We start from the raw sequence: 23,574 nt of genomic DNA, 5'->3' as shown, positions 1-23,574 counted from the left end.
GTGGTCAGCCACGTGCACAAGGAAGCCCACTAGTCTCCCAGCAGATGGCCTTCAGAGGTAGTCACATTGCCATCGAGGCTAATAGCCACTGACCCCCATATCTCCCATGAATTGGTCCAACTCTTTTTTTGAAGCCAGCCAAGCTGATAGCCAGCACCACATCTTGTGGGCCTTCTTTTCAGGATTTGCAGGGAAAACTAACAATCGTAGGACAGGGAGGCAGAACTGAGGGAAGAGAATATTTTCTCTTTGGCTTGGTAAGGTCTTTCACTTATTTGTCCTGCATATACTGGGATTAGCAGGCTCCACCTTTGAAGCACAGGTACAGGCAGGTTCTCCTCATGACCAGCCTTCCTCTGCTGGTCCCACTAGCTCCACCTGTATTGCCAACAAGCTCCAACTTGAGTCTTTGTGTCTTGAGATTCCTGGAAATCGTCAACCTCACATCCCTTCCATTTTCAGAGCATTTTCAGTTCCCACAATAAATATCAGATATTCAAGCAGAGGCAGGACACTCAGGATTGAAAGAGAATTTAATTGAGTTGAGGTTTTGCTTGTTGGTTGTTTTTCTGGATGTTGGTTTTTCTTCTCTTTTCTTTTTTCTTCTGTTATTTGTTATTGGGTGAGGAGGCAGCTGAAGGTGAAACTTCTGGTGCTTAAAGCAGAAATGATAGCAGAGCAAGAAGGAAACGGATGAGGAGGCAGAGAGTAGAATGTGACCAAACATCCAGGCAGCAATGAGAGGGAGAGAGATCTGAGCAAAGTGCTGGTTGCAAGAACAAGCCCACAATGCACTGACCCACAACACCCCACAAAGCATGGCACAGTAATCCAGTGTATCATAGCAGCACATCTTGCCTTTCACGTTCAGAAAAATATAAAGCAACTCAACTTTTGGATCAAATGGAGCCTAACCCCAGATGCAGATTCTGTATCTCTTTTCCATACCACCTACCTACCTACCTACCTAGACACACACACACACACACACACAATGCTTAACATTAAATTATATTTTGAGGCTGGTAAGAACATACATTCACTCTTGTTCTCTCTCTCCCTCTCTCTCACACACACATACAGAGCAACCAGTTACTGACAATTGGCAGCACACAGGTTTAAACACAACTCACAGGGAGCAAAACATAGATGCTGATATTGCAAGGGACAACAACACAAAAACACAGTCTTGTATCAATAAGCAAATACAACCTGTACTCCAACTTAGAGACAATCTTCAAATGTGCACATACTGGCCAAACACCCAGGCAAACATGCTGACACCATTTTGTACTTGGGTATAACGATGACTCAAGCAGGTCTAAACAGCAGACACTGCGCAACACACACAAATCTGACTTGCAGCACTGCATCATGACAGGCAAAGGGAAGCGTCAGTCTTTGCATATCTTGGGTAATTCCAGTGAGTGGGTCTGAGAAGACCAGGAGCAGGAGAGGGTGGAACAAGGGCGATGGAAGATGTGGTCTAATGGGCACTCAGAGTCTGTGCACTGAAATAGCAGGCATGCTCAGAGTATGCCAGGATGCATTTATAGGACACTTGGATTACGGAAGTTGTGCCCAGCAAAGCGAGCTTCATCACCAAGTTCTTCCTCAATCCTGTGGAATGCAGACGTAGAGATAGTTAATGGAGCTCACATTATGGGTATAGGCCACATATTGGATACAATCCAAAAAAAGTTAATTTCCCTTGAAATTTAAGGTCAGAACCTCACTGTGTAGGATCCACTGAATGATGGCGTACCATCAAAGAACAGGCTATGAACTGGAACAGTCTCCATTCAAGTCTTGTCTTTGCATTTAAAGCACTTAATGGCCTTTGGCATCCCTCAGTTCTGCAATGTAACTGAACTGTGAGGAGAATACAGTTATGTGGAAAAAAACATGTTGCTGTTTATATTTTTTGAATTTTTGCATGTTGTTGTCACTGAATGTTATCAGAAAATGAGGGTCTGATATATCAAGAGAATCTGGGGAAACAAATAGTAACCAAGTCTGGTAACTGTTCCATTGATTTCATAAAATAGGCCTACATAGGATGTGCCGGGGGAAAAAAATTCCTGTAAGTGGTGATCAGTCTTTCATATTGCTGTACTGTATATTGGCTCATTCCTCCATGGTGAATTGCTGCAGGTCAGTAACATTAGAGGTTTTTGTAGGATGAACTGCTCATTTTAGGCATCCTGCCACAATATTTCAATGGGATTTAGCTATGGACTTTGATTTGGCTATTCCAAAACACTGACTCTGTTCTTCTTCATACACTCTTTTGTAGACTTGTTTCTATGGTTAGTATCACTGTCCTACAGTGATGCCAAGTTTTCTACTATCACTTTCAGTGATACCAAACATCTACTTTACTTCAGCTTTGGTTGATAGATTGTCTGATACTCTTCTCTGACACAAAGCAGAATCCATGCTTTCTTCAGTGATGGCAAATCATTCAGGTTCTGAAGTAACAAAATCTCCAAACCATGACACCACTACCTCTGTGCTTCATACAAGGTTGCCAGCTTGTATTGGAATATTTAGTTGCCACCAGATATACTGATAGCTTTGTAACTTTAAAAAGTTCCCCTTTAAATTCACCTGTCCACAGAACATTCCTCCACAAGCATCAATATTCTTAGCAAGCAATGACTGTCACCTTGCTCTGAGGCATCCACTGGGAGGTCAAAATTGGCAAGATAGCAGTTGTGGCATCGTAATTCAAGCCCCATCCCTTTTGTATGCATGTACAAAAGAGTGGGGTTTCAGTCACAATGCTGTAAGTGCCATCTTGCCTGTTTTGACCCATCCGTGGAGTCTGCTGACAATTCTACTCTCCCATGAAGCTCATGTTATTCTGGGCTCTTCTGATTATGAAATCAAGAACACTGGTTTTGGCTATAGTTAGAGAGGCTATTGTCCTGGTGTTATTTGGCACTCCTGGATGATTTTGTGCTATGCTCTCAGTCTGATTTTTGACAGAAAAATCACTCATGTGAATATTAATTATTGTTCCAAATCTTCTCTATTTCACAACTATCAGTTTTTCTGCATAGTGGCCTTAAACCTCTGGACTCCTGTGCATAAACTGGCTTAAATGAAGCTGGCTTAAGAAATGCATTTCTTGATTGTAACCTCTTCTACTTTAGCCATGGTGTTCTGTCCAGACTATGCTTACCATGACCTCCTGTTGCTTGATTCTCCTGCTTCTTTATCCCCACTACCTGTGCCAGAAAAGAAAGCATTAATCGCTTCCCGTTCCATGGGTTGGTCTTCGAGGACTTGTGATTTCCGCTGATAAATCTTTTGTACAAGCCTCTGTCTGTGGACTCCCACTCTTACTCATATCTTCCTATCTGGTACATTCACACACCCAAAAAGGAAACACTGCCATTTGTGGTGGTGGTGGTTGTTTAAAAAGTGCAAAAAAACCAATTCCAGCATTACACCAGTCTAGCAGCCCAGCTTGTTCTCTTTCCGTCATTGGCTCCTTTCTGCCTAAACTCATAATTAATTGATGGGATTCAACATGCTGTAGTCAGATGGCTGCATGGAGTAGAAGCAAGGAGGAGAGGTAGGCCCAGGAACAATGTTGAAAGGCTGCCAAAGTTTTGCAGTCAGAGATATAGTACAACTACGAGCCAGGGATGAGGCCAAGTACCTTGGCTTCCCTCCCTCCCTCCTTCCTTCCCTCCCTCCCACCTTTCTTTCTTTCTTTCTTTCTTTCTTTCTTTCTTTCTTTCTTTCTTTCTTTCTTTCTTTCTTTCTTTCTTTCTTTCTTTCTTTTTCTTTTTCTTTTTCTTTTTCTTTTTCTTTTTCTTTTTCTTTCTTGTATAGTTTGGAGAACAGGATCAAGGCTCCCTGTACATTCAAGCATGAGCAATGGGAATTGCACATACCAATCATACCACAGCCAAAGTCACCACTGGTAATGTTGTTGTTTTTTCCTCACCTTTCCCAGGCTTATGAAGGGAAAAAATCAAAAGAAAGAAATCAGTGATTCGCTACTTCTGCTGTCCATTGGTTAAATGAAGAAAAACAGAAGTTCCTTGGCTGAGGGCACTTCAGAAGGGGGCAAGCAGCCCGGCAGCCTATGAGAAACTGGCTGGGAAAAGTAGTGACCAATGATTGGAGGGAAGGCAGGGTTCCTGCCCCCACACCGAATAGCTCATTGGACTTGAGATGCTTGCCTACAATGGCATTAACGCAAAAGGCAAACCGGACAGCATTGCTTGAGCTGGGACAGGTTGAAAAGCACTGCCTGACACGTAGCAGGAGACAGGTAGCGTTCCTGATGGGCAGGTAGTGGGTAGAGGAAAACATCGTGCATTCCTGCCTTCAGGAAACTTACTTGAACTAGAGGAACCTAGTCATGCAGATCAGCTCTATTTTTCTGCCTGTGAGTTGGTGGAGCCCCAAAGCTTTAGAAATGATTTTATAACCTTTTCTAGACTGATAGGCAGAAGTTTTTGGGGTTTTTTTACAGAAGCCTTCAGGAATTTCTTTTTAGCAGGGCATGAGGTGCCTCTAGAAACTGTATGGTGAGCATTTTACCATGATTATGGGAGCCAAAATTGGTGAGATTTATATAGGGCAGGACTAGCCCAAATCAGCCCTTTAATAAAGTACTCATACAACCAGATCACTTTAGTTGAATTGATTGAACCAGGGAGTGATTATTTTTCACACTGGCACATTGCACGTCGGATGACTTCATGAAGTAAATGAAAAAAGCACCACATTTTGGTGTTACTTCTTCATGCCCTCCCTTTATATATCAGCTGGACGTACAAGAAGCTCTGATAACGTTCAAAGATATGCAAAAATTCAAGACATCTGAAAGAAGTTGAATACTTTTCATCCCACTGTATATGCCTACCTTATAATACTGCTATATGGCTTACTAAAGCTGTCTACATGGAAACATATATTTGCAACTGATGACTGATATCACTTAATAAAATTCTTCTCATATGGCATACCCCTTTTCAGCCATTTGTTATTTGGAACATACGAGCACTCCAAATCATACCACCCCACCACCGCCCATGTCAGTCCAGTTACGTTGGCTGCTGCAGACACTTGCATATTCAACATGACCATCTGTAGTAGCAAAGCTGGATTGGCGTCCACATGTCTACAGAATTCTTACTCACATGGAAGCCAGTGTGCACAAAGCCATACATGCACAGGCAAACATTTGCACTCCACTGTATACGCACCTATTATATAGCGTTTCAGATGGTGAACGTGTGTTCAGCCTCATGTAATTGCTGACAATTTTGCTTGGATGTACAGAGGAAATTAAACTTCTAAACGCTCAAGGATTCACGTTCAGCAGTATGAAAAGCAAAATCGTTTTATGGATAAACTTGAGAGCCAAGTGCAGATACAGCCACTGATTTTTGCTTCCTTTCATTGACCTAACTCATTTGTGGAATTTCACATATGGTAGGGTTTCCACATCATCTTTCTTTTGTCACTCTCCCAAATTTTCCATCTTTTTGTTTTCCATGAAAAATGCAGTAAGGAGAGAAAAACAGAAGTGCAGAATGTTTGGTTGGGTACCACTAGAAGGCCTCCCTCTGGACTCCCCTAAGAATATGGCCTAGAATAGCAACTGAAAGAGATTCTAAACTTCCCTGCAGTTTGCATCATAGAGCCCTCCTTCAGAGGGATCCTTAGAAGAACTCAGTCTTTGTTGAGACATCTGAAAGACCTGCAACATAAGGATCTCTAGTCATTATTCCTTTGGCTGCTCTCTATATTTGGGGGCTGTTTGTAGCAATGAAGAAACAGCAGGACAAGTCTGCTTTAGGGATGGCCTGGGGCCAAGGCAAGGCCGGTGTTATGTAGACAAAGGTAACATTGAGGATGCCAAGCTGTTTTGAGGATGTTGTCAATCACTAGAGCATGTGTATGTAGAAAAGTTTGTGCTGTGCATTGCTGTACAGTGGCAATGGGATCCAATGAATCTCTAGAAACAAAAGTTCCTCTGTGTTATATTAGCCCAATCCAGTGGGACAGACTCCTGCTGGAAAATGATGCACGTTGATGTTCTTACCTCCCCCAAACTCACTCACTCTCTTTCTCACACACACAGGAGCACACACTTCACTTCCCTCACATTTCTTACCTCATTAGCTGATTATATTTGGCCAGTCGCTCAGATCTACATGGAGCTCCAGTCTTTATCTGCAAAGGTCAATGTCAATTTCATAATATTTTATAGAGATTCACACAAACATGTCAAATACGGGCAAAGGCAACCCACTAAGAGTACGTGTTTTCTGTACTTATCTGAGCTCTGTCATGATATCAAAGGTCTATGAGATGAGGAATAAATCTAAAACAAACTTTTTTTTGTTAGCTGCCCAATTGCTGCAAAAGGTTTGTTTAAAAAAAGTGGGGAGAGGGAGAAGAAAAGGCCCATTCTTTTCTTACCACCACTTTGCCTGTTTATTCTCCTCTCCTCCCAACTTCCTGCCCTAAGCTTGTTAGGGCAGCAGGAAGCAAATGGATTACTTCCCCCCTGCCCCCCCCCCGAAGTTAGATGGCCTAGAACAGTGTTTCTCAACCTTGGCAAGTTTAAGATGGGTAGACTTCAACTCCCAGAATTCTGGAAGTTGAAGTCCACGCATCTTAAACTTGCCAAGGTTGAGAAACACTGGCCTAGAGGCATGTCAGAAGAAATGGAGATGGTGGGTGCAACTGGATCTTCACTGCACAGTGTGCCTAGCTGACACATTTCTGCATTCTTTTAAAGTAGGATATTGTGGTTACTGGCATCAATTCTGCTATTCCTATGCCAGGAGCTGACCTCAAGTCCATTTGCTGCCATGTTTCTACCCTTTTTATCATCTATCACTTTTTCTGGATGTCTCCCCAGGTTTCAGGACCAAGAGTATAGCCCTCCTGATGGAACTGCTTGTTCTCTCCCAGTCTTTTACCTTACCCACATCATCATTCTTTTCTTCTGAACAAAAAGAAACAGTGCTTAAGATGCTAGATTAGGACTAAGGAGTACCAGGTTCAAGCCTATCCTCAGCCATGAAATCTCACTGTGTGACTTTAGGCTGGTCACTATTTCTCAGCCCAACCTATCACACAGGGCTGTAGATATGGAAAACATTGGAAGAAAGAATAAAAATCAGCTCACAGGAATATGTTCCATATTCCACCTGATTTTGGTCCCAGTTCTGCTGGGAGTGCATTTAAGTCCCCACCATTCGCAGTTGCTTACACATACTGTCTTCCTGGTTATTAGAGTGACTGAGAATTTGTGTATCTATTGAAATATCTACACTTTTACAATACTTTTGTATATTTTTCTCCCACAATGTTCTTTTGTATCAGACACCAAGTCAATTCAGTCTATGAAGATTCTGTCTCCATAGTGGCAATGTTCTACATAGCCCTTGCCAAGAGGAGAACAACATGATTTCCATCTAGCCAGAACTTACCTGTCCAGTACAGAGTCCTACCACCAGGTCAGCAATGAAAGTGTCTTCAGTCTCTCCTGATCGGTGACTCACCATCACTCCCCAGCCATTCTCTTGGGCCAGTTTACAGCTGTGGGTGAATACAATAAACTTAGTGGATTTGCCTCCTGACAGATAATCTTTGGAACTGTGAATAGGTATTTGATAGCCCGTGGGCTGTCAGAGAGTGGAGTGGCTTAAGAGAACTCACGCTTGAATGGCTTCAGTGACTGATCCAATCTGGTTGACCTTAAGCAGGAGACAGTTGCAGGCCTTCTCCTCAACCGCACGCTCAATGCGTTTGGGGTTGGTCACTGTCAAGTCATCTCCCACTATCTGAATCCCTACATTAGCTGTGAACTTTGACCAGGCTTCCCAGTCATCCTGATCAAAAGGATCCTCAATGGACACCACTGCAAAAAAAAAAGGAAATGAGAAAATTACAATACGCCCTAGATTGCAAATAGAGAAAGTCTCAGTGTTTTTAGCTCCAGTAGCAAGGCTTTAACCATAGTCACTCACCTGGATAGTCCCGTACAAAGCTCTGATAGAGGTCACCCAATTCATCAGCAGAGATGTAACGGCTGGGATCATCAGGGGATTTGAAGTCCAAGTCATACTTCCCATCTTTGTAGAACTCTGATGCAGCCACATCCATGCCAATCACAATCTTATCAGTATAACCAGCTTTCTCAATGGCTTCCTTGAGTAGTTCTAAAGCTGAGAGGTAGAAATGGAGGCAGGTTGCTTAGGAAGGGAATATGTCTTTCAAGAATTTAGAACACCCCTTCTAAGTGAGATTTTCAAAGAGCAATTAAGGGCAATTCCCACCCCACAAATTAGTGGACTGGCACCAGAGAGACCCAGGTTCAAGGCCACCCTCAGCCAGAGAAGTTCATCGAGTGACTATGGAACAGTTGCCCTCTTTTAACCCAACCTACCAGTCACACAATTGTTGTAGTGGGGGAAAATCTGGGGGAGGGAGTGCTAGGTATGCTATCTTGAGCTCTTAAACGAAAAACAGATGTAAATCTAATACACAGATGTTTAATGTGTTACACATGATTGATGTAAGAAAACCCAGACAACCCATAGCATCTTCAGAGAGGAAACAGAGTAGTTAAGAAAGTGAAGGATGGGACACTTCCTTTTTACTCCTAGCCATCTGTCAGCCCCACCAGGTGTACCAGACCAGAAAATCAACTCTACAGGAAGACTAGAACTACACTTTATTGAGATTGGCTACAATAACAGAATCTTGCAAGCCTGATTCTGCTTTGCCTCCCTCCTTTTTATACCCTAGTGAATCAAGGAGGAGCCTGCCCGAGTCACTTCTGAATACTATCTTGCTTCTTAGAACTTAAAGAATGTTCCAGCCCTCTTTGTTTATGCAATGGTTCTTGCATATTCCTGTCAAGGTCATCTCCTGTGTTCTCTATACTACCCTTCCCCCTGGAGTTCCAGATGCAGCTTTACCTTACCCATTTGGAACTTCACTAAAGAAAGAATGTTTCAGGAGGTAGATTCCAATGATAAAACAACAGATGAAAGGTGGTTAAACATAGAGTTCCTGTGGTTTCTCTGGTATGAATTTCCTCCCCCAAAGTTGCTTTCCCAAGAAGTAGCCACTGAGCCTTTATTATGTGTATTTCTGTGTAACTTGAAGTTTGGCTTCCCAAGCTAAGGGGAGTTTGAAGAAAATGTTGAAAGTTAAGTTTCAGAGCCAAACTATGCATTTTTTAAAAAAATTGGCCAATTTCATGCTGAAGGAAAACTAGCTATTGGGGATCTAGTATGGATCATGTAATCTCAAGGTCAGGAAAGAACACAGCCTTTTATATGGAATTCCATCCCTAAATCAGTACTTTCCCTCAGTAGATATTCTCTCTCTCTCTCTCTCTCTCTCTCTCTCTCTCTCTCTCTTTCTCTTTGTTTAGTTGTTATGTTTTTGGTTTAAATTAGTTCTCTCTTTGAAGTATTTTTTCATTATTTTATGAAGTATTTTCTCCTATACTTTAAATAAAAATACACACATATGGACACAGATTTTTCCCAGCACCACCAGGTATGCTGTGTTCAAATAACCTGATCTAGATCCTTATGTTCCAGTCCTCTGCAGGTTAAGTGCCAGTTATACATTTACACAGGGCTGTCCTTGAAGAAGCTGTCAGGGTATTGTCAGGACTCAGCAGGTTGAATCATACAGTATCAATTCTATTGCACTATGTCAATTTTCTCTGGCTGTTAATCTGCTTCAGGCTGCTGGTTCTGGCCTTAAAAACCTGCATTCAGGCACTCCCTTTTCTCAGAACTTTGGTACTCCTAAGGGCATTCTGTTTATAAACATGAAGTGGATTGGAGATGAGATAAAGCTATGCTGGGAAGGAAGGAAGGAAGGAAGGAAGGAAGGAAGGAAGGAAGGAAGGAAGGAAGGAAGGAAGGAAGGAAGGAAGGAAGGAAGGAAGGAAGGAAGGAAGGAAAATTATCATATCAAGAAAAAAAATTCCAATGAGTAGGAGAAAAAGGATCTACTTCTGAGTATGTAAGAGGCTGGGAATACAATTTTTAGTGCACTTTCCTAGAAGTAAACCCCTAATGAACTCAATGGGATCTACTTTATGAGCTGGTCTGTAGAAGAATATTTCTTCCTCTTGGGTTATGAGGTTCTTTTGCTAGCCACCAGAAGAAGTGTTGTATCTCTCAGTACTGTACTTTTTTCTCACCTTCACTGTTCTCCAGGATATTTGGGGCAAAGCCCCCTTCATCTCCTACATTGGTGGCATCTTTACCATACTTGTCTTTGATCACACTCTTGAGATTATGATAGACTTCAGCACCAATGCGCATGGCATCCCGGAAGCTTTCAGCTCCAACAGGCAAAATCATAAACTCTTGCATAGCCAATTTGTTTCCAGCATGGGAACCTCCATTGATCACGTTAAAAGCCTGGAAGAATTTAGTAACAAGAACAACAAGCGGATTAGAGCACATACAAAATGGCTGTAAATGATGGTTTGAAACTGTTTTAATTATAATGGCTTCTCCCAACCCTAAATATCCTAGAAACTGTGATTGAACAAAGATGCTGAGAACATTTTGTTAGAAGTCCTTTGTTTTTACATAGAACTAAAATACCAAGTTCCTTTTTGTTGATAGCTGCTATAGATAAGCAGCTTTGAAAGTTCATATTTTTAATATGGAAATAAAACTAGCATGCATGCAAAGGAATATAAAGTTGTGTCTTGTATTAAGGGAAAATCCAGGTCTTTTGTACCCTTGTTCGGTTTGTTGTCACCTGACTCTCTGCTCCACACCTCAGTTTTATGTTTGTGAAATCAAGAAAACCATCAGATTCTTACAGGAACTGGCAGAATGAGATCTGAATTTCCAGCCAGGTCAGCAATATGTCGGTACAGGGGGACATCCTTCTCTGCAGCAGCAGCTTTGCAGACAGCCAGGGAAACACCCAGGATGGCATTAGCTCCAAATTTAGCTGTGAATATTTCAAAATTGCTTAGAACATAGCATAATCAAAGATTAAAACAAAAGACCTCTGACCCAAAGATTTACCAACATCTGGCTGCCCCATAGCATCTGCCACTAATCTGGCCTGGGACTCCCTGCATGGCTTTGATAATAGCTTTTAATTTTGTCATAACATTCTCCATTGGGCCTCCTACTCAAGAATACTCTGCAACAGCAGCAGTTCATTTGTTTGGAGCTCTTCAACTAGGGATCACCCTTGGTGCCCTGGATTTTCCCCTCATGTACAGATCACCTGAAATTTATTCTGTTGGTCTCTCTTCTGCTGGCTGATGCTGCTAAGACCCATCCCCTGTGAGTAGGCTTATTTATTCTCCTGAATTACTCAGGATATACACTCATACATGTATCTGTATTGTTTTGGGTCCAGTCTGTAGAATAACGTTTCTCAACCTTGGTCACTTGAAGATGTGTGGACTTCAACTCCCAGAATTCCCCAGCCAGCATAGTTGAAGTCCACACATCTTCAAGTAACCAAGGTTGAGAAACACTGATGAAGAATCTCCAAAGCCAATTCTGATAGGTCTGTGCTTCTGGTCCTGCCAAAATACATTTGATTTCCACTCCAAGCACTGCTAGACAAACAATCCATAAGAAGGAGTCCAGCCTCGAAGCATGTGTCCAGAAAGAGAGAGATCAGTTTAGCAAAGCAGCTTTATATGGGTTTGCCCAGTTGCTTTATATCATGCAGATATAAACTGTTTGCAGTGCTCTTTGCAGGGAGAAGACTAGCAAGACAGTGGGTGTGCTAAGGAAGAATGGAAAGAATCAACAGACAGACTGCATTAATTCCAACGTGTGTGTAAAGTGGGAGGGGTCCACCCCCTTTTTACTCATTATTATACATATTCCTTCCTCCTTTTTCTTTTCAATCTTACCTTTTTTCCCATTCTCCTCATCTTTTCCTTCACTCATTTCTTTCGATTTTCCTCCTTTCCTCCTTTCTTTTTCTTGAAATTCCCAGAAATTTCCCTTGCTCCCTCAGCAGCTATACTGCAGTGAGAGGGACTGAGGGGATTCATGCGTGGGTGAGAGATCAAAAGAAATGCAGAATAATTCTATGTATCTCTATTTAGAATTCGGCCTCATTCAATTGAATAGGAATTCTTCTTCCCATTAATTCTCCAACATGGGAAAGAATCTATTTTTGGACCAAGATCACTTTCAGCATCGCATGGCACGGTGAGAGCTGCACACAGAAACTGCTGTTGCCAGATAAAAATGTGTAGAGTCAAAAGGGAAAATGGATGGCGCCAGAGCAAACCCAAAATAGCATACAGTATATGTTTGTATTTAAGGACATAAAATAAGAAAGAAACAAAAATAAATGTTTTGCCTCCAACTGTAGACAGCCTTAAGAAGGAAGAATAGATTAATGTAGGAAGTATAGATAATGATAGAATATGATGGCATGTTTGATGTAATGGTGTCTTTTGGGACAAAGTATAGAGGGATTAGACAAGTAAGCTTCAAATAAGTGTTGCTTTTTCATCCTGTTCCCACCTTATATTTGTGATCTTGGGCTCTGTTTATCATAACGATAAATAGATTTCTTGCAGAACTGAAAATATAGGAATTTAAGGAGGGGGGGTTGTGCTGCCTCGCTTCAGCCCTATCCCTTCTCTTGCATTCGGAATCTGGGTTTATTTGCTGGTCTCAGTTCCTTCTCCTGCTTTACTTTTTGGATCTTTGTCAATTTATTAGTCTCAGTTTGCCGTCTTGCTGGAGCAGAAAAATATAATGTGAAAGGAGTGGTTTTTGTGGGCTGTGTTGCTAAAAACCTCCTACTTTCAATTAATCATGATTTTGCTTCACCTTGGCTCTTGGATATGGATCAAAAGGAATAGTGCTGAGATTTCAAACTCCAGTTCCCCCATCTTGCCCTATTGTCAGCTGTTCAGCCTTAGTCTTACCAGATTGTGCTGCTCTTTTCCCTCCCTCCATGATCTTTTCCCCAATTTTTTTAATCAATAAAGAAGGTGGGTTTACATTTATTCTCTGTGCCATCCAGTTCCAGCATGAGGTTGTCTATCTTCTCTTGTTCTACAACCGAAAGGCCCTGAAGAAAAAAAGGTTAATCTCTTAAACTGAAGAAATCTGAATAAAACTGCCTTGTATACTACCTTCAGTTTCACTGAAATTTCATTCCTGTAGCATAGCATTCACTATATGATTGAACTTCACTGGAAAAGATCTTCTGTTTTTTGGTAATGCCTATGTCTTTCATACACCTAACAACATGGTATGCCTGAGCAGCCAGTAAATAAAAAAAGGGGAGAGGAAGACTGGGAGGAAGCAGTTCCAACTGCCACCATTTTCATGCTCCACATCTACAGAAATAGTTTGAATGCAATCCATGTTGTCTTCACTTCTCTCAGCTTGCAATGCCAAGAATGATGAGCAAAAACTACCGCCCAGCCCTGAAATGTTACAGGTTCAGAAGCAGTATAAAACTCTTTACCCCTGCTTCACAGAAGAGAGAAGAGGAAGGAAGGAAGGAAGGGAGGGAGGGAGGGAGGGAGGGAAGAAAGAAAGAAAGAAAGAAAGAAAGAAAGAAAGAAAGAAAGAAAGAAAGAAAGAAAGAAAGAAAGAAAGAAAGAAAACAGTAGTTGCTTGGTGCTTCGTAATTTTATCCTACTCACTTTACCTGAGTTATTGAGGGTAAAATGCCAAGCTGTTTCCCTTACAGGACCCAAAGCTCAGGAGGAGAAATGAAGCAATAGTTCCCTCTAATGGAGAAATGAAGTGTCTGTTCCTCAAAAATCAACCAAGCCAAGCCAAGCCAAGCCAAGCTACCACCACCATCACACCTACTTTTGCAACATTTCAATTATCCCGTCACCAAGCCAAAAATGAATCCGATTCAGTTTTCAGAGCTGTCAATATCATGGGAGCCCAGAGATTCAGAGCTGCTTTCAAACTAGTCCAAAATCCTCGTATGGAAGTGCCAGGAAAAAGAAAAAGAGAGAGCATACAAGCAGAATATGACAACATTAAGAATAAAGGGGAACTTACAGAGCTCACAAGAGCAGGGGCAATAGTGCTGTTGATGTGATCCACTGCCTGCAGAACCCCTACAGAAAGGGAGAAGACACCGAGTCACACAGAGACAGGAAAAAATAAACACAGAGACACGTGTGAGTCTATCAGCTTTTCTGAGTCACTTCAGCTTGCAGAAATTTTACACCACAACATCTGCTGTTGTTGCTAGTCCAAAAGCAGGTGGCAGTCCATGTGTACACACAGACACACAGTACACATAAACAGCCAGCGCTCTCTAGAATTGTTCCATATTGTTTGGTAAGTAAAAGCTGGGATGCCCCTACCTTTCCCAAGGAATCGGGACTTATCATTGTCCCGCAGTTCCAACGCTTCATAGATGCCAGTGGAGGCGCCGCTTGGTACAGCTGCCCTGAACATTCCTGAGAAGAAGTCAGAACATGGGAAACTTTCATGGACATAATAGTTTAACAGTAGTTTAATAATAATAGTTTGAACCAGCGAAGCAGTGAACTATCTCTTTTGGTTACACAGCTGCCCTCTTAAAAAAAAAAAAAAAACTTGAAGGGTATCTTTATTTCTTAAGTACATAGTGAAAATCATTCAGTCAGTATAACTGACCCAGTTCCTCTGTAAGAAATAGCCATGCTTCAATTTTCCAATGTTATGGCCGTTGACTGAAAAAGAATTGGGCATATGGTGAGCATGTAGTCATTGGCTACAACTACGTTGCAAATGTAATTACATTACATTAATGTAATTGTCATGTAATTAATGTAATTGTCATGATTTGTTAAACTACATAACTCAACATGTATCAAACTACCTGTCTTCTTTTAAAAATGGTTTGAGAATATCTTTCACAATGTAACATTTTAGGCCCATTAAACAAATGTTCCTGCCTAAACTCTGTCCCGGCTAACATTTGCAAAGTATGAATGTAAAAATGTCTGTATTTTAAAAAAGATGTTAAATGTATTGCTTCTGCAGTAGTCTGTACCGATCTCATATAAAGGCTCAAGATCAAAAAATAATTATTATTTCCAGGAATCAATTATGCCACTTTTAGCAGCCTTATAAGTACCTAAGGACCATTTTCTTTGTGACTCTGGCCAGTAGATGCCTTAGAGATACTTTTGAGAAGATGCAATTGGAAAACAGGCCTTCCTCCCTGTTTGTCTCAGGCTTTTGGAGTCTTTGGAAAAGGAATCTTATAAACTTAACCAACCAGCAAATAGGCTTTAGAAATATACTCAAGCCTTTGGTCATTTTTTCTTTCCTTTAAAATCATTCATTCATTCCTACTTACCAGCTTGGCCTCTACTTACTTTTTCTTATTTATTTAGTTTTTATAGCTCCCAATCTTCTACTTCATTCATTTTGGTTCTTACGCAGAGCTTTCATATCACTTGTTTGAAGAGCATTTTCTTATTCTGCTTCCTTTTCTTTATATTCTTATTTATCATAGTTGGGGGCGGGGGGTGTTGGAAAAATGAACATGCACAGCACTGCACTGTTTCTATCATATTCTGCTTCCTTTCTTCCCTTTTTCTCATTCTGTTATTCCATTTCTCCTTCTTTTCAAAACCTAGACTATGTTTGGTTTTTCTCACTACTATTCTTGTCTTCCTTTCCCTTCCTTTCTTTTAATTTCTTTTAATCTGAGGTCCCATTTATAGAGGGCTTTGGTACACTTCCAGGTGGTGCTCTAGAGTTCATATAATTTTGCTTTCTGTAAATCACCAAGATGATTTTCTTCTCACTTGGTTGCAAATCAGCTGAAATTGTAACATTTCTATTTTATAATTCAAGACACTGGAGTTCAATGGGATTTGGGATTAGGATGGTCCTCTGCTGATAAGAACTCCTGCCAATCTGCATCGTCCACCTCTGTGGCTCTTCCTCCCTCCTCCAGCTGTGAAGTTGCAGAATGCTAGGGTGTTCTGAGGATCAGCTTAGTCCTGGTTTCCTTCAGGCTTTCTTTTCTACTTTCTTTTCTAACCTCTTCTATAGATAACTATCCTTTTTATGTGACTACATATGCCTATTTCAGACATTTTACTTTCTGTTTCTTATCTTTATCTCTGGCTCAGGGACTGGCAATCTTTTTAGGCTGTAGGCACATTTGGAATTTATGGGCATGTTATGGGCACTGTCACAAAATGGCTGCTGTGGAGGGCTTGTCTGTTCCCAAAATGGCTGCCTAAGTGACTATGGCCAATCACAAAACACTAATTTATCACAAGGCAAATTGGTGAAATTGCTCCTTAAGGCCTCTAGGCACCACATTGCCTACCTTTGCTCTAAGTAATCTCTGCTTCTCTTCATCCAGATGAGTGGTGGAGTGTTATGTGAAGGGCTTGATGGCACAGGTAGAGGCAGAAAATTTCATCTAAGTTGCTAATAGTGTAAGGCTTTTACACTATTACTGTATCATGCTCATGAAATTTGAGTGGAAGCTCATGAAATTTGACTGGAAGTATAAATAATATCCTCCTACTTTTCTATGTTTTTTCATCACTTCCATCTTTTTGTCTTTTGATTGCTATTACTAAGAGTCCTCTGCCAGATTCCTATGGGCTTGAAGGAAAGCTCGAGTAGGCTTGGTGTCTCTTGGCCAATCTGATGGGTACATGGGCTGGCCTGAGCATCAAAATTAGCATCAGGCCAAAGAAGAAATAGCTTGACTTCTAACATCCAAGCATGAAAGCCATGAATTTCAGATCAATTCCAGAGATCTAAGAATGTATGTAAATGTAAGCATTCTTGTTTTATCACTTTTTGCTTCAAACATTCCCACTATTGCAGGAATCTTCCTTTCCTTGCTCTCTCTGCTGTAGCAGTGGGAATAATAAGAGAGCACAGCTAAAACTGCATTGCCCAGATTCTCTGTGTGGCATTTGCTAGAGGCAGGAGGAAAAGGGAGGTACTGCTCAGTGCTTCAGTCATCTAGGGTTGGTGACACCTGGCCTTTCCAGCTCACTCCCTTTCAGTAGAACAAATCCATTAGCTCAGTGCATGGGCTGCAGAAGAAGATGCAAGCCACTTCTCCCTTATCAATTTGTACCTTTTGAGGTATGCAAATCCACCTCAACGGTTGGATTCCCACGAGAGTCCAGGATCTCACGAGCACGAATCTCCTCAATAGACATTGTGGAAACGGGATTTTCTGGGGGAGAATAAAGACAGAGAGTCCAAGAAGAGAATGGAAGACAGTTAGCTTTGAAACCTTCACCCTCTGATCTTTTACATTTCTATTCCCATCAAAAGACTCCTCAGCTAGGAATGGAATTTAAGTGTATAAGGAGTGTAAAAAGTGTGAAGGAGAAACAGAGGTAGTTGGTTATGCCATAAAAGTCTTACATTGTGAATACAAATACGACATACAGCCCTGGCTCTTAAAAGTAGCTGGTGCAATTTTGTAAGGTGCATTTAGCCTGAAGGCGTATCTCACAATCTTGCAGCTGCTGTGCAGATGAGTCAGCCAGCCCAAGTAGAACACACTCACTCCCTACCATCTCATTTTGGAAAAGCTACAGCAGGTCATTTGCTTCTCTGGTAACAAGACCCTCTCATCCAGAAGTGTTTTCTCTCATTCTTTCATTTAAGGACTCCCTGGGAGAGAAATGCCGTCTGTACCTCCTTACGGCTGTCTGTTCAGATGTTTCAGGGTTTTGCTCCTGGCATTGAACAGACACACTGAAGTTGCACCTTTGTGAGCAATGGCACAAATTAAGGACTCTGTCTCTTTCCCAGCAGTTCAGCACTTGGGAGGGGGTCCTCCCACTTAAGACAACCAAGTATGCCACACAGATTTGTAGCATTCTCTTTGGCTAGAGCAATTTCTTCACAAGGGAAAGACATTTTATATGTGCTTAGGGGTACTTAAGCTTTTTTGTGGGGGCGGTCTGTCCCCTTGGAGAAAAGGAGCAGTGCAAAGAGGCACTAGAGTTAAGGTGCCCATTCTTTTCTGCCCTGCCTTCCAACATCTTGTCTCCATAATATGTGCCCACCTGTTTTGTGGGCTGCAGTCCCATGACAGTAAGACAGAGGCCTGCACTCTCCACATGGATCTGAATCCCTTGCATAGAGCAAGGTGCTATATCCTCTGTCACGGGGCAGAGCCCTACTGGTAGATATGGGGAAGGAACTACTTCATGCCGCCAACGTCAAGAGACGGGGAGCAGCGGAATGTCATTCAGCCTGCCTTGTGCTTCTTAAATTAGACTTCTGCCATCTGCAGCAGAACAAGATGGAACTGCCAACCTTGAGACCTTTGGTCTGGATATGGAAATGGTGGAGGTCCCATCTTGGCATCAGGGAAAGAAGAAGGAAGGCAGGAAGGCAGGAAGGAAAGGGTTAAGCTATTCCTGCTCTTTCCTCAACTCCCTACTGTGCTTTCTTCAGAGGGCATTTCCCTCTGCATCTCACCATGGCACAAAGGTGTTGTCAACATCTATTTTTCTGCTAGACCCAATAACATTGTCTTCATCTTGCCCCTAGCTCATAAGTGAGGCAAATTTAAGTTGTCGTTAGTGATCGTGGTGCTAAAGTAGGATTTCTTACCTTATTGTGACATATCCAAAGGTAGCCTCAAACTACATGAATTCTGTTAGGCTTTGTCATCTTGGAGGGCAATCAGGTGACTGGCAGTAATGTGTTACAGATGCAAAGGCAGAATAGGGATTGGCAATGGGTAGAGCAAATGTCATGCTGATATTCTTCTGTACTGGTGAATAGTGTTTTGAGTCAATGGTGGGAAAGACCATTTTTTTTTAGGACTGGAAAGATGCAAAGATTTACCAGACAGCTGGTTGTCTACCACAAATGGCTGATTTCTACTTCATCACTGACTGCAGCTAATATTTCCAAATATTATTCTGTTAGTAGAATGTCCTTTCTTCTACTTTTATATCATCCCAGAAAAGAGAACAATAGGCAACTGAAGACAGGGAGGGTAGATTTATTTGAATTCAGGATTCAGAAGGCTTTAAAAATAATTTCCTTCCTCCTGCTGTGAACTCGTTCCTATTCCCCACCTCCTCCAACCCTACAACTGCTTTTAGAAAAAGATTTAGAAAAAGCTGGAAATTTAGTCATGAATTGCTCAGATCACATATTGATAGGTTCTTAAGGCCTCATGGCAGAGGCTGATATCGATAAGACACTTTCTACTTCTAACCAAAACTTGAAAAAGCACAATAAATTCTCCATACTGGGAAAATTTGCCCTCCAAAATGTTTCCCTTCCCTATCAAAGCAAGAGAAGTGTGTTAAAACTGAGGGCACATCTATAATAGGACCCAGGCAAATTTTAAACTAATTTAAAAGCTAATATGGTTGTGCCAAGTTCTCTGTTCCCGCAGTAGCCAGCTATATGCTTGTGGGAAGCCTCAATGTAGGATTTGAACACAATAGTATCCTGCAGTTCATGTTCCCCAGTAGCTAAGGAATAGAAATTTAGCCACTGTGATTTCTCCAAAGAATTGTAGAAATTGTAATTTGGTGAAGTAGCTGCAAATTCTTTGTCAAAATTCCTCTCTCGGTGCTGTGCAACTTTTATAAACAAAGAAGTAACAGTGAAATATCTGGACTCTAGCAGCATAGAAATGCATGCAGTTCACAAATGAAGGTGCATTATGCTGTATGAGGCATGACCAAAATATCAGAGATGGCACTAAGCCAAAATGATACATATCAGAGAGGATTAGAGATGGAAAATTCAGATTTGCCCTTCACACCGGAATCCACTCAGGATAGTCACCTGTACAAATCCTATTAAAAGGAAGAGGAGCTATGCCATATGAAAAGTAGTGGTTTGGTAAGTAGAATTTGATCAGGATTTTCCTATGAATGATGTTGTATGGCCCAGATGGGTCTCACCTTGCTACTGTTCATCTTCCACAGTTTTGCTCCATTATATTACTAACCATATTGTATGCTATTTGTATGGTGTAAAACTATTGTTCCCATTAAAAAACGCTGGAGAGGGAGAACAAGATGGGGGTATTTATCAATGAGAAACTACCCATCTTCAAGAACTGCAGACATCTGGAGTGTCTTGCAGAGAACCACAAGATTTTTGGTTTCTTCTGGGCCATAGGTGAGCTGAAAGTAAATTGGGTCAGCTACCTAGCACCAGATGGTGGCACGAGAATGTAAGTTTGGCCCTCATCTAGGCAGTTTCAAAGTCATATGTAGAAGCGTCCTTACAAGAAAAAATAATACTCTCCTTTGTTGTGTTTTATAATTCTTGAGTTTAATGGCATCAGATTGAGTTTATACTATGTACACTTCTTCATTGCAATGATGTGGAGGTAACAGCTGCCTTTCCAGGTAATGCCATTATTGTATAGTACCCAGAGTGGTTGTGTATCTGTACCATCATTTAACAGAGCATGCTCTTTACCAGGATTGTATGTACTTTGGACTGAAATATTCCCAGGCATCCCAAATTCTATACCAAGAATAATTGTACATTATTCAGCATGTTTACGATTTGAGACATTTGGTTCTCAATGGCTTCTTCTCAAGAAGCAAGGAGCCAGGCATCTCCTTAGCTCTGCAATGTTTTTCCTGAATTCTGAGAGCGATCAGAACAAGATGTACATGCTTTGAACTGCTAAGAATTAGAACAATAAAGACTAGGGAAAAAAGTTGCTTTCTTAATGAATGCTATCTCTGGGATCTGTGTGCATTTCCTCCTTTTCTTCTGCATCCATAGAATAGACAAGATATTCATAGCCTTGCCTCTGATAAAGACTCAATTCCTCCTGTCCCAATATGTGCAGTTTTACTGGGGAGGTGAAAAATTTAACAACTTATTTTCAGTGTGAGTATTTATTTGCTATAGAGCAGAGTTTCTTTCTTTAGCCATTTCAGGCTGCAATTTTAATTACACTTGTTTGGAAGTAAGACATACTGAATTCAACTATTTTTATTTTTGAGCAGATCTGTACAGGTTCCACTATTCTCTCAGCTCCTTGGAGGAGCCAAATATAGTTATTGTAAATAAATGTGTACAAATAAATTACTAGAAGAGCTAAGCAATTCCTCAGGATCAGTGCCCTCCTATAAAGGAAACATTAATTTGTCCTTGCTGGATGTCTTATTTCTAATTTAAAAGGGACCAAACAGGTCTTCTTTACCACTCATGCTAGTTGCATTTTATCTGAATAATTGATGTGCTATAGATGCAAGGCAGGTGTTTGACCAGAGGTACTAGTAAACAGGAGCGCTCATGCCTAAAAAAGGCACGCATTTTTTTGTAAGGACCACAGAACACCTCCCACATAATTCTCAAGTCTCCAATCCAGGTATCACAGAGAGCTAGGCCTGCTCTTACGCCACTACAAGATTGTGTCATGTGCCTTCTGACCATCTCTGATATTCTGAACATAAGATGTCAAGGGTAGAAATGAAGTGTTCAGGGAAAGAAACAGCCAGTTGCTTTCGTCAGTATTACTGTCTTGCAGGGAGTCTACCCATTCTTATCAAAAGCCTTGAAAGCAAGCAGGTACAAAAAGGAATGCAAAATTCAGCTCTTCCTTCCCAGTGAAGTCTCCTTCCAAGTCTCCTTCCCTCCTTGCTCAACCATCCCCTTCTTGCTTGGTGCTAAACTGTAATTTTCTAGCAATGACTGTGATCTGAAAGGAAGAATGAATAAGAATGGTGAAGCCATGTTGCCTTTTGGTGTCATCAGGAAGAAATTTATGGACATCTCTCTACCTGCACCACAGTGATGCAGAGGCCAGGCTACAGAGTGGAATGAACGCCACAATAGGTCTAGGAGAGAGAGAAATGACACTGGGGATGAAGGCTGACCCAGAACAGGCAAATGAGAAGACCAGGCATACAATATAAGCTGTGGCAGAATTAAGCTTTCTTGCCTCCCATTCATTTTAATCCATAAAAATAGCAGTCACTGTGCAGGAAAAGCCTCCAGTGTCTTTGAGTTTCAGTCATTAAGGCTAGGATTTTCTGGAGCCCCTACAAGTATATTCCTCTCCTACCCTTTGCTGTATCACCTTCTGACCTGGTATCCCAGACTGTCACTCTGGGATGGCAAGATTCAACTAGGAGCTCAGAAACTTCTCTATTCAAGCATCAGGAGACTATTTATTTCTCCTCTGCATTCTGTCATATATTGATCGGCATCCATACTGAGGATTCCAACAGTGTCAGCATTTCTTTAGCAGAGTCCAAACTACAAGCAATCTAGAATTCTCCATTCATCAACCCTGTTGGCAGATTTGAATCATTCCAGTACTGAGTGAGGTTAGAACGTTTGAGTGGTTTGGTGTATCTTCTGCTTTGACCCCATCCTTCAAAGGTGGTTGGGTCCAGAAAAACTGGGTTTATCCAAGCTGTCTTCCTGCTCTCGTCACAACTGATCCTCATTCTACAGTTCCTTCCATCCCTGCTCTCTCTTTCCCATTCTCCCACACAAATACTTTCCAAACCAGCAGTGAGAAGAATCAGAGGCAGCAGGAGCAGCTTGGTTCTGAAAGGAGGTCAGGCTCAGATAAGCAGGGATAAGGAATGGCTGGGGAGGGGGAGAAGGAGACACAACTGAGGAGCCCCAGACAGCCACAGGGATCAAGATGATAAAAGCTTCTATGGAAAGCTGTTTGAAGGTTGGTTATGTCTGCATGGACTGCAGCTCCAGTCTTTCCAGATAAGGCACTGCCACTGGTAACATGCAGCCCACCTACATCTCCTTCATTTCTCCCAGATGCCACCAAAGCATTGCCCTGGAAAGCACATCATTATCTTAAGATGGTGCAGTAAGAGATTATCAGGCTGCCATCACTTTCCTTCCAGGATCCCAGAGTGGAACACAGAAGTCCAATGTATGATATAACACTCTGTCAATAATAGTTGTGGTACAGTCTGCAATGGCACCATATACTTGCCTATACATGGTGGTAATGGGAAAACTCAGCTTGATCCCTAGGGTGACAAAGACTTGCCAGACTCCCTGCACATCTCTGTTAAGGAAGGATTTGCATCACTTTTTTTCTCCCCAACTCTCAACTCCAGTGTCCTGATCAGCTATCACAAACACACGATCCAGAGAGAGGAATTTGTAGCAGCTAAAGGTGATACAGAAAGCTCAGAAGGTCATGTGTTAGGAAGATAACATGAAAAAATAATCCAGAATGGCAAAGACATTATTTTCAATGCCTCTTAAGGGAGCAATTTTAAGGAAGTAATTGCTGAGAACCAGGGTCTAGTTGCGGGGGGTGGGGGGGGTGGAGACAAGGGGACGGCACTTACCCTCCTAGTGCAGTGCTGCTAAGAGGAGTTAGATGATGAGCTCAGAGATGCAGGACTTGAAGGGGAGCTTCTGTGTCCTCTGAGCCAGTAGCTGGATGAGCAGCAACAGCAGCAGTGGTGGGATGGAGCCGCCCCTGATAGGGCCAGGATGGCAGCATGTGACCTAGAGCCGACGATGAGTCAGGATTTCTAGGGAGCTTTGCAAACAGCACGTAGAGGATGGAGCGACTGGGGAAGGGAGGGGGGATAGTGCTGCAGAAATG

At 41.8% G+C, this 23,574-nt stretch overlaps 1 protein-coding gene across 1 annotated transcript; it reads right to left on the bottom strand.

Annotated features, from left to right (window-relative positions):
* Positions 1 to 515: 515 nt before the first annotated feature.
* Positions 516 to 23,445, bottom strand: ENO2 (enolase 2). The gene is made up of 12 exons (XM_007420419.4): positions 23,312 to 23,445; positions 17,101 to 17,202; positions 14,360 to 14,455; positions 14,049 to 14,107; positions 13,023 to 13,092; positions 10,850 to 10,983; positions 10,214 to 10,436; positions 8,013 to 8,210; positions 7,702 to 7,903; positions 7,473 to 7,581; positions 6,146 to 6,204; positions 516 to 1,620 (listed from the first exon to the last, which is right to left on the bottom strand). The coding sequence occupies exons 2-12, from the start codon at positions 17,183 to 17,185 to the stop codon at positions 1,551 to 1,553; spliced, it is 1,305 nt and encodes a 434-aa protein (XP_007420481.1). The 5' UTR covers positions 17,186 to 17,202; positions 23,312 to 23,445; the 3' UTR covers positions 516 to 1,550.
* Positions 23,446 to 23,574: the final 129 nt, after the last annotated feature.

Source organism: Python bivittatus, unplaced genomic scaffold (genome assembly GCF_059951505.1).
Source record: "Python bivittatus isolate LINGU-HERP-01145 unplaced genomic scaffold, Pbiv_v1 ctg000270_np1212, whole genome shotgun sequence".
Lineage (NCBI taxonomy): Eukaryota > Metazoa > Chordata > Lepidosauria > Squamata > Pythonidae > Python > Python bivittatus.
The sequence above is the reverse complement of the archived record's forward strand: the minus strand, read 5'-3'. Positions and strand labels throughout refer to the sequence as shown.

Coding starts and splice junctions, on each gene's coding strand:
- ENO2 (XM_007420419.4), bottom strand. CDS start 17,185: ATGTCTATTGAGGAGATTCGTGCTCGTGAGATCCTGGACTCTCGTGGG. Junction 10,984..13,022: donor GGATGGCACAGAGAATAAAT/GTAAACCCACCT, acceptor AAATATTCACAG/CTAAATTTGGAGCTAATGCC. Junction 8,211..10,213: donor TATCCTGGAGAACAGTGAAG/GTGAGAAAAAAG, acceptor TCTACCTCTCAG/CTTTAGAACTACTCAAGGAA.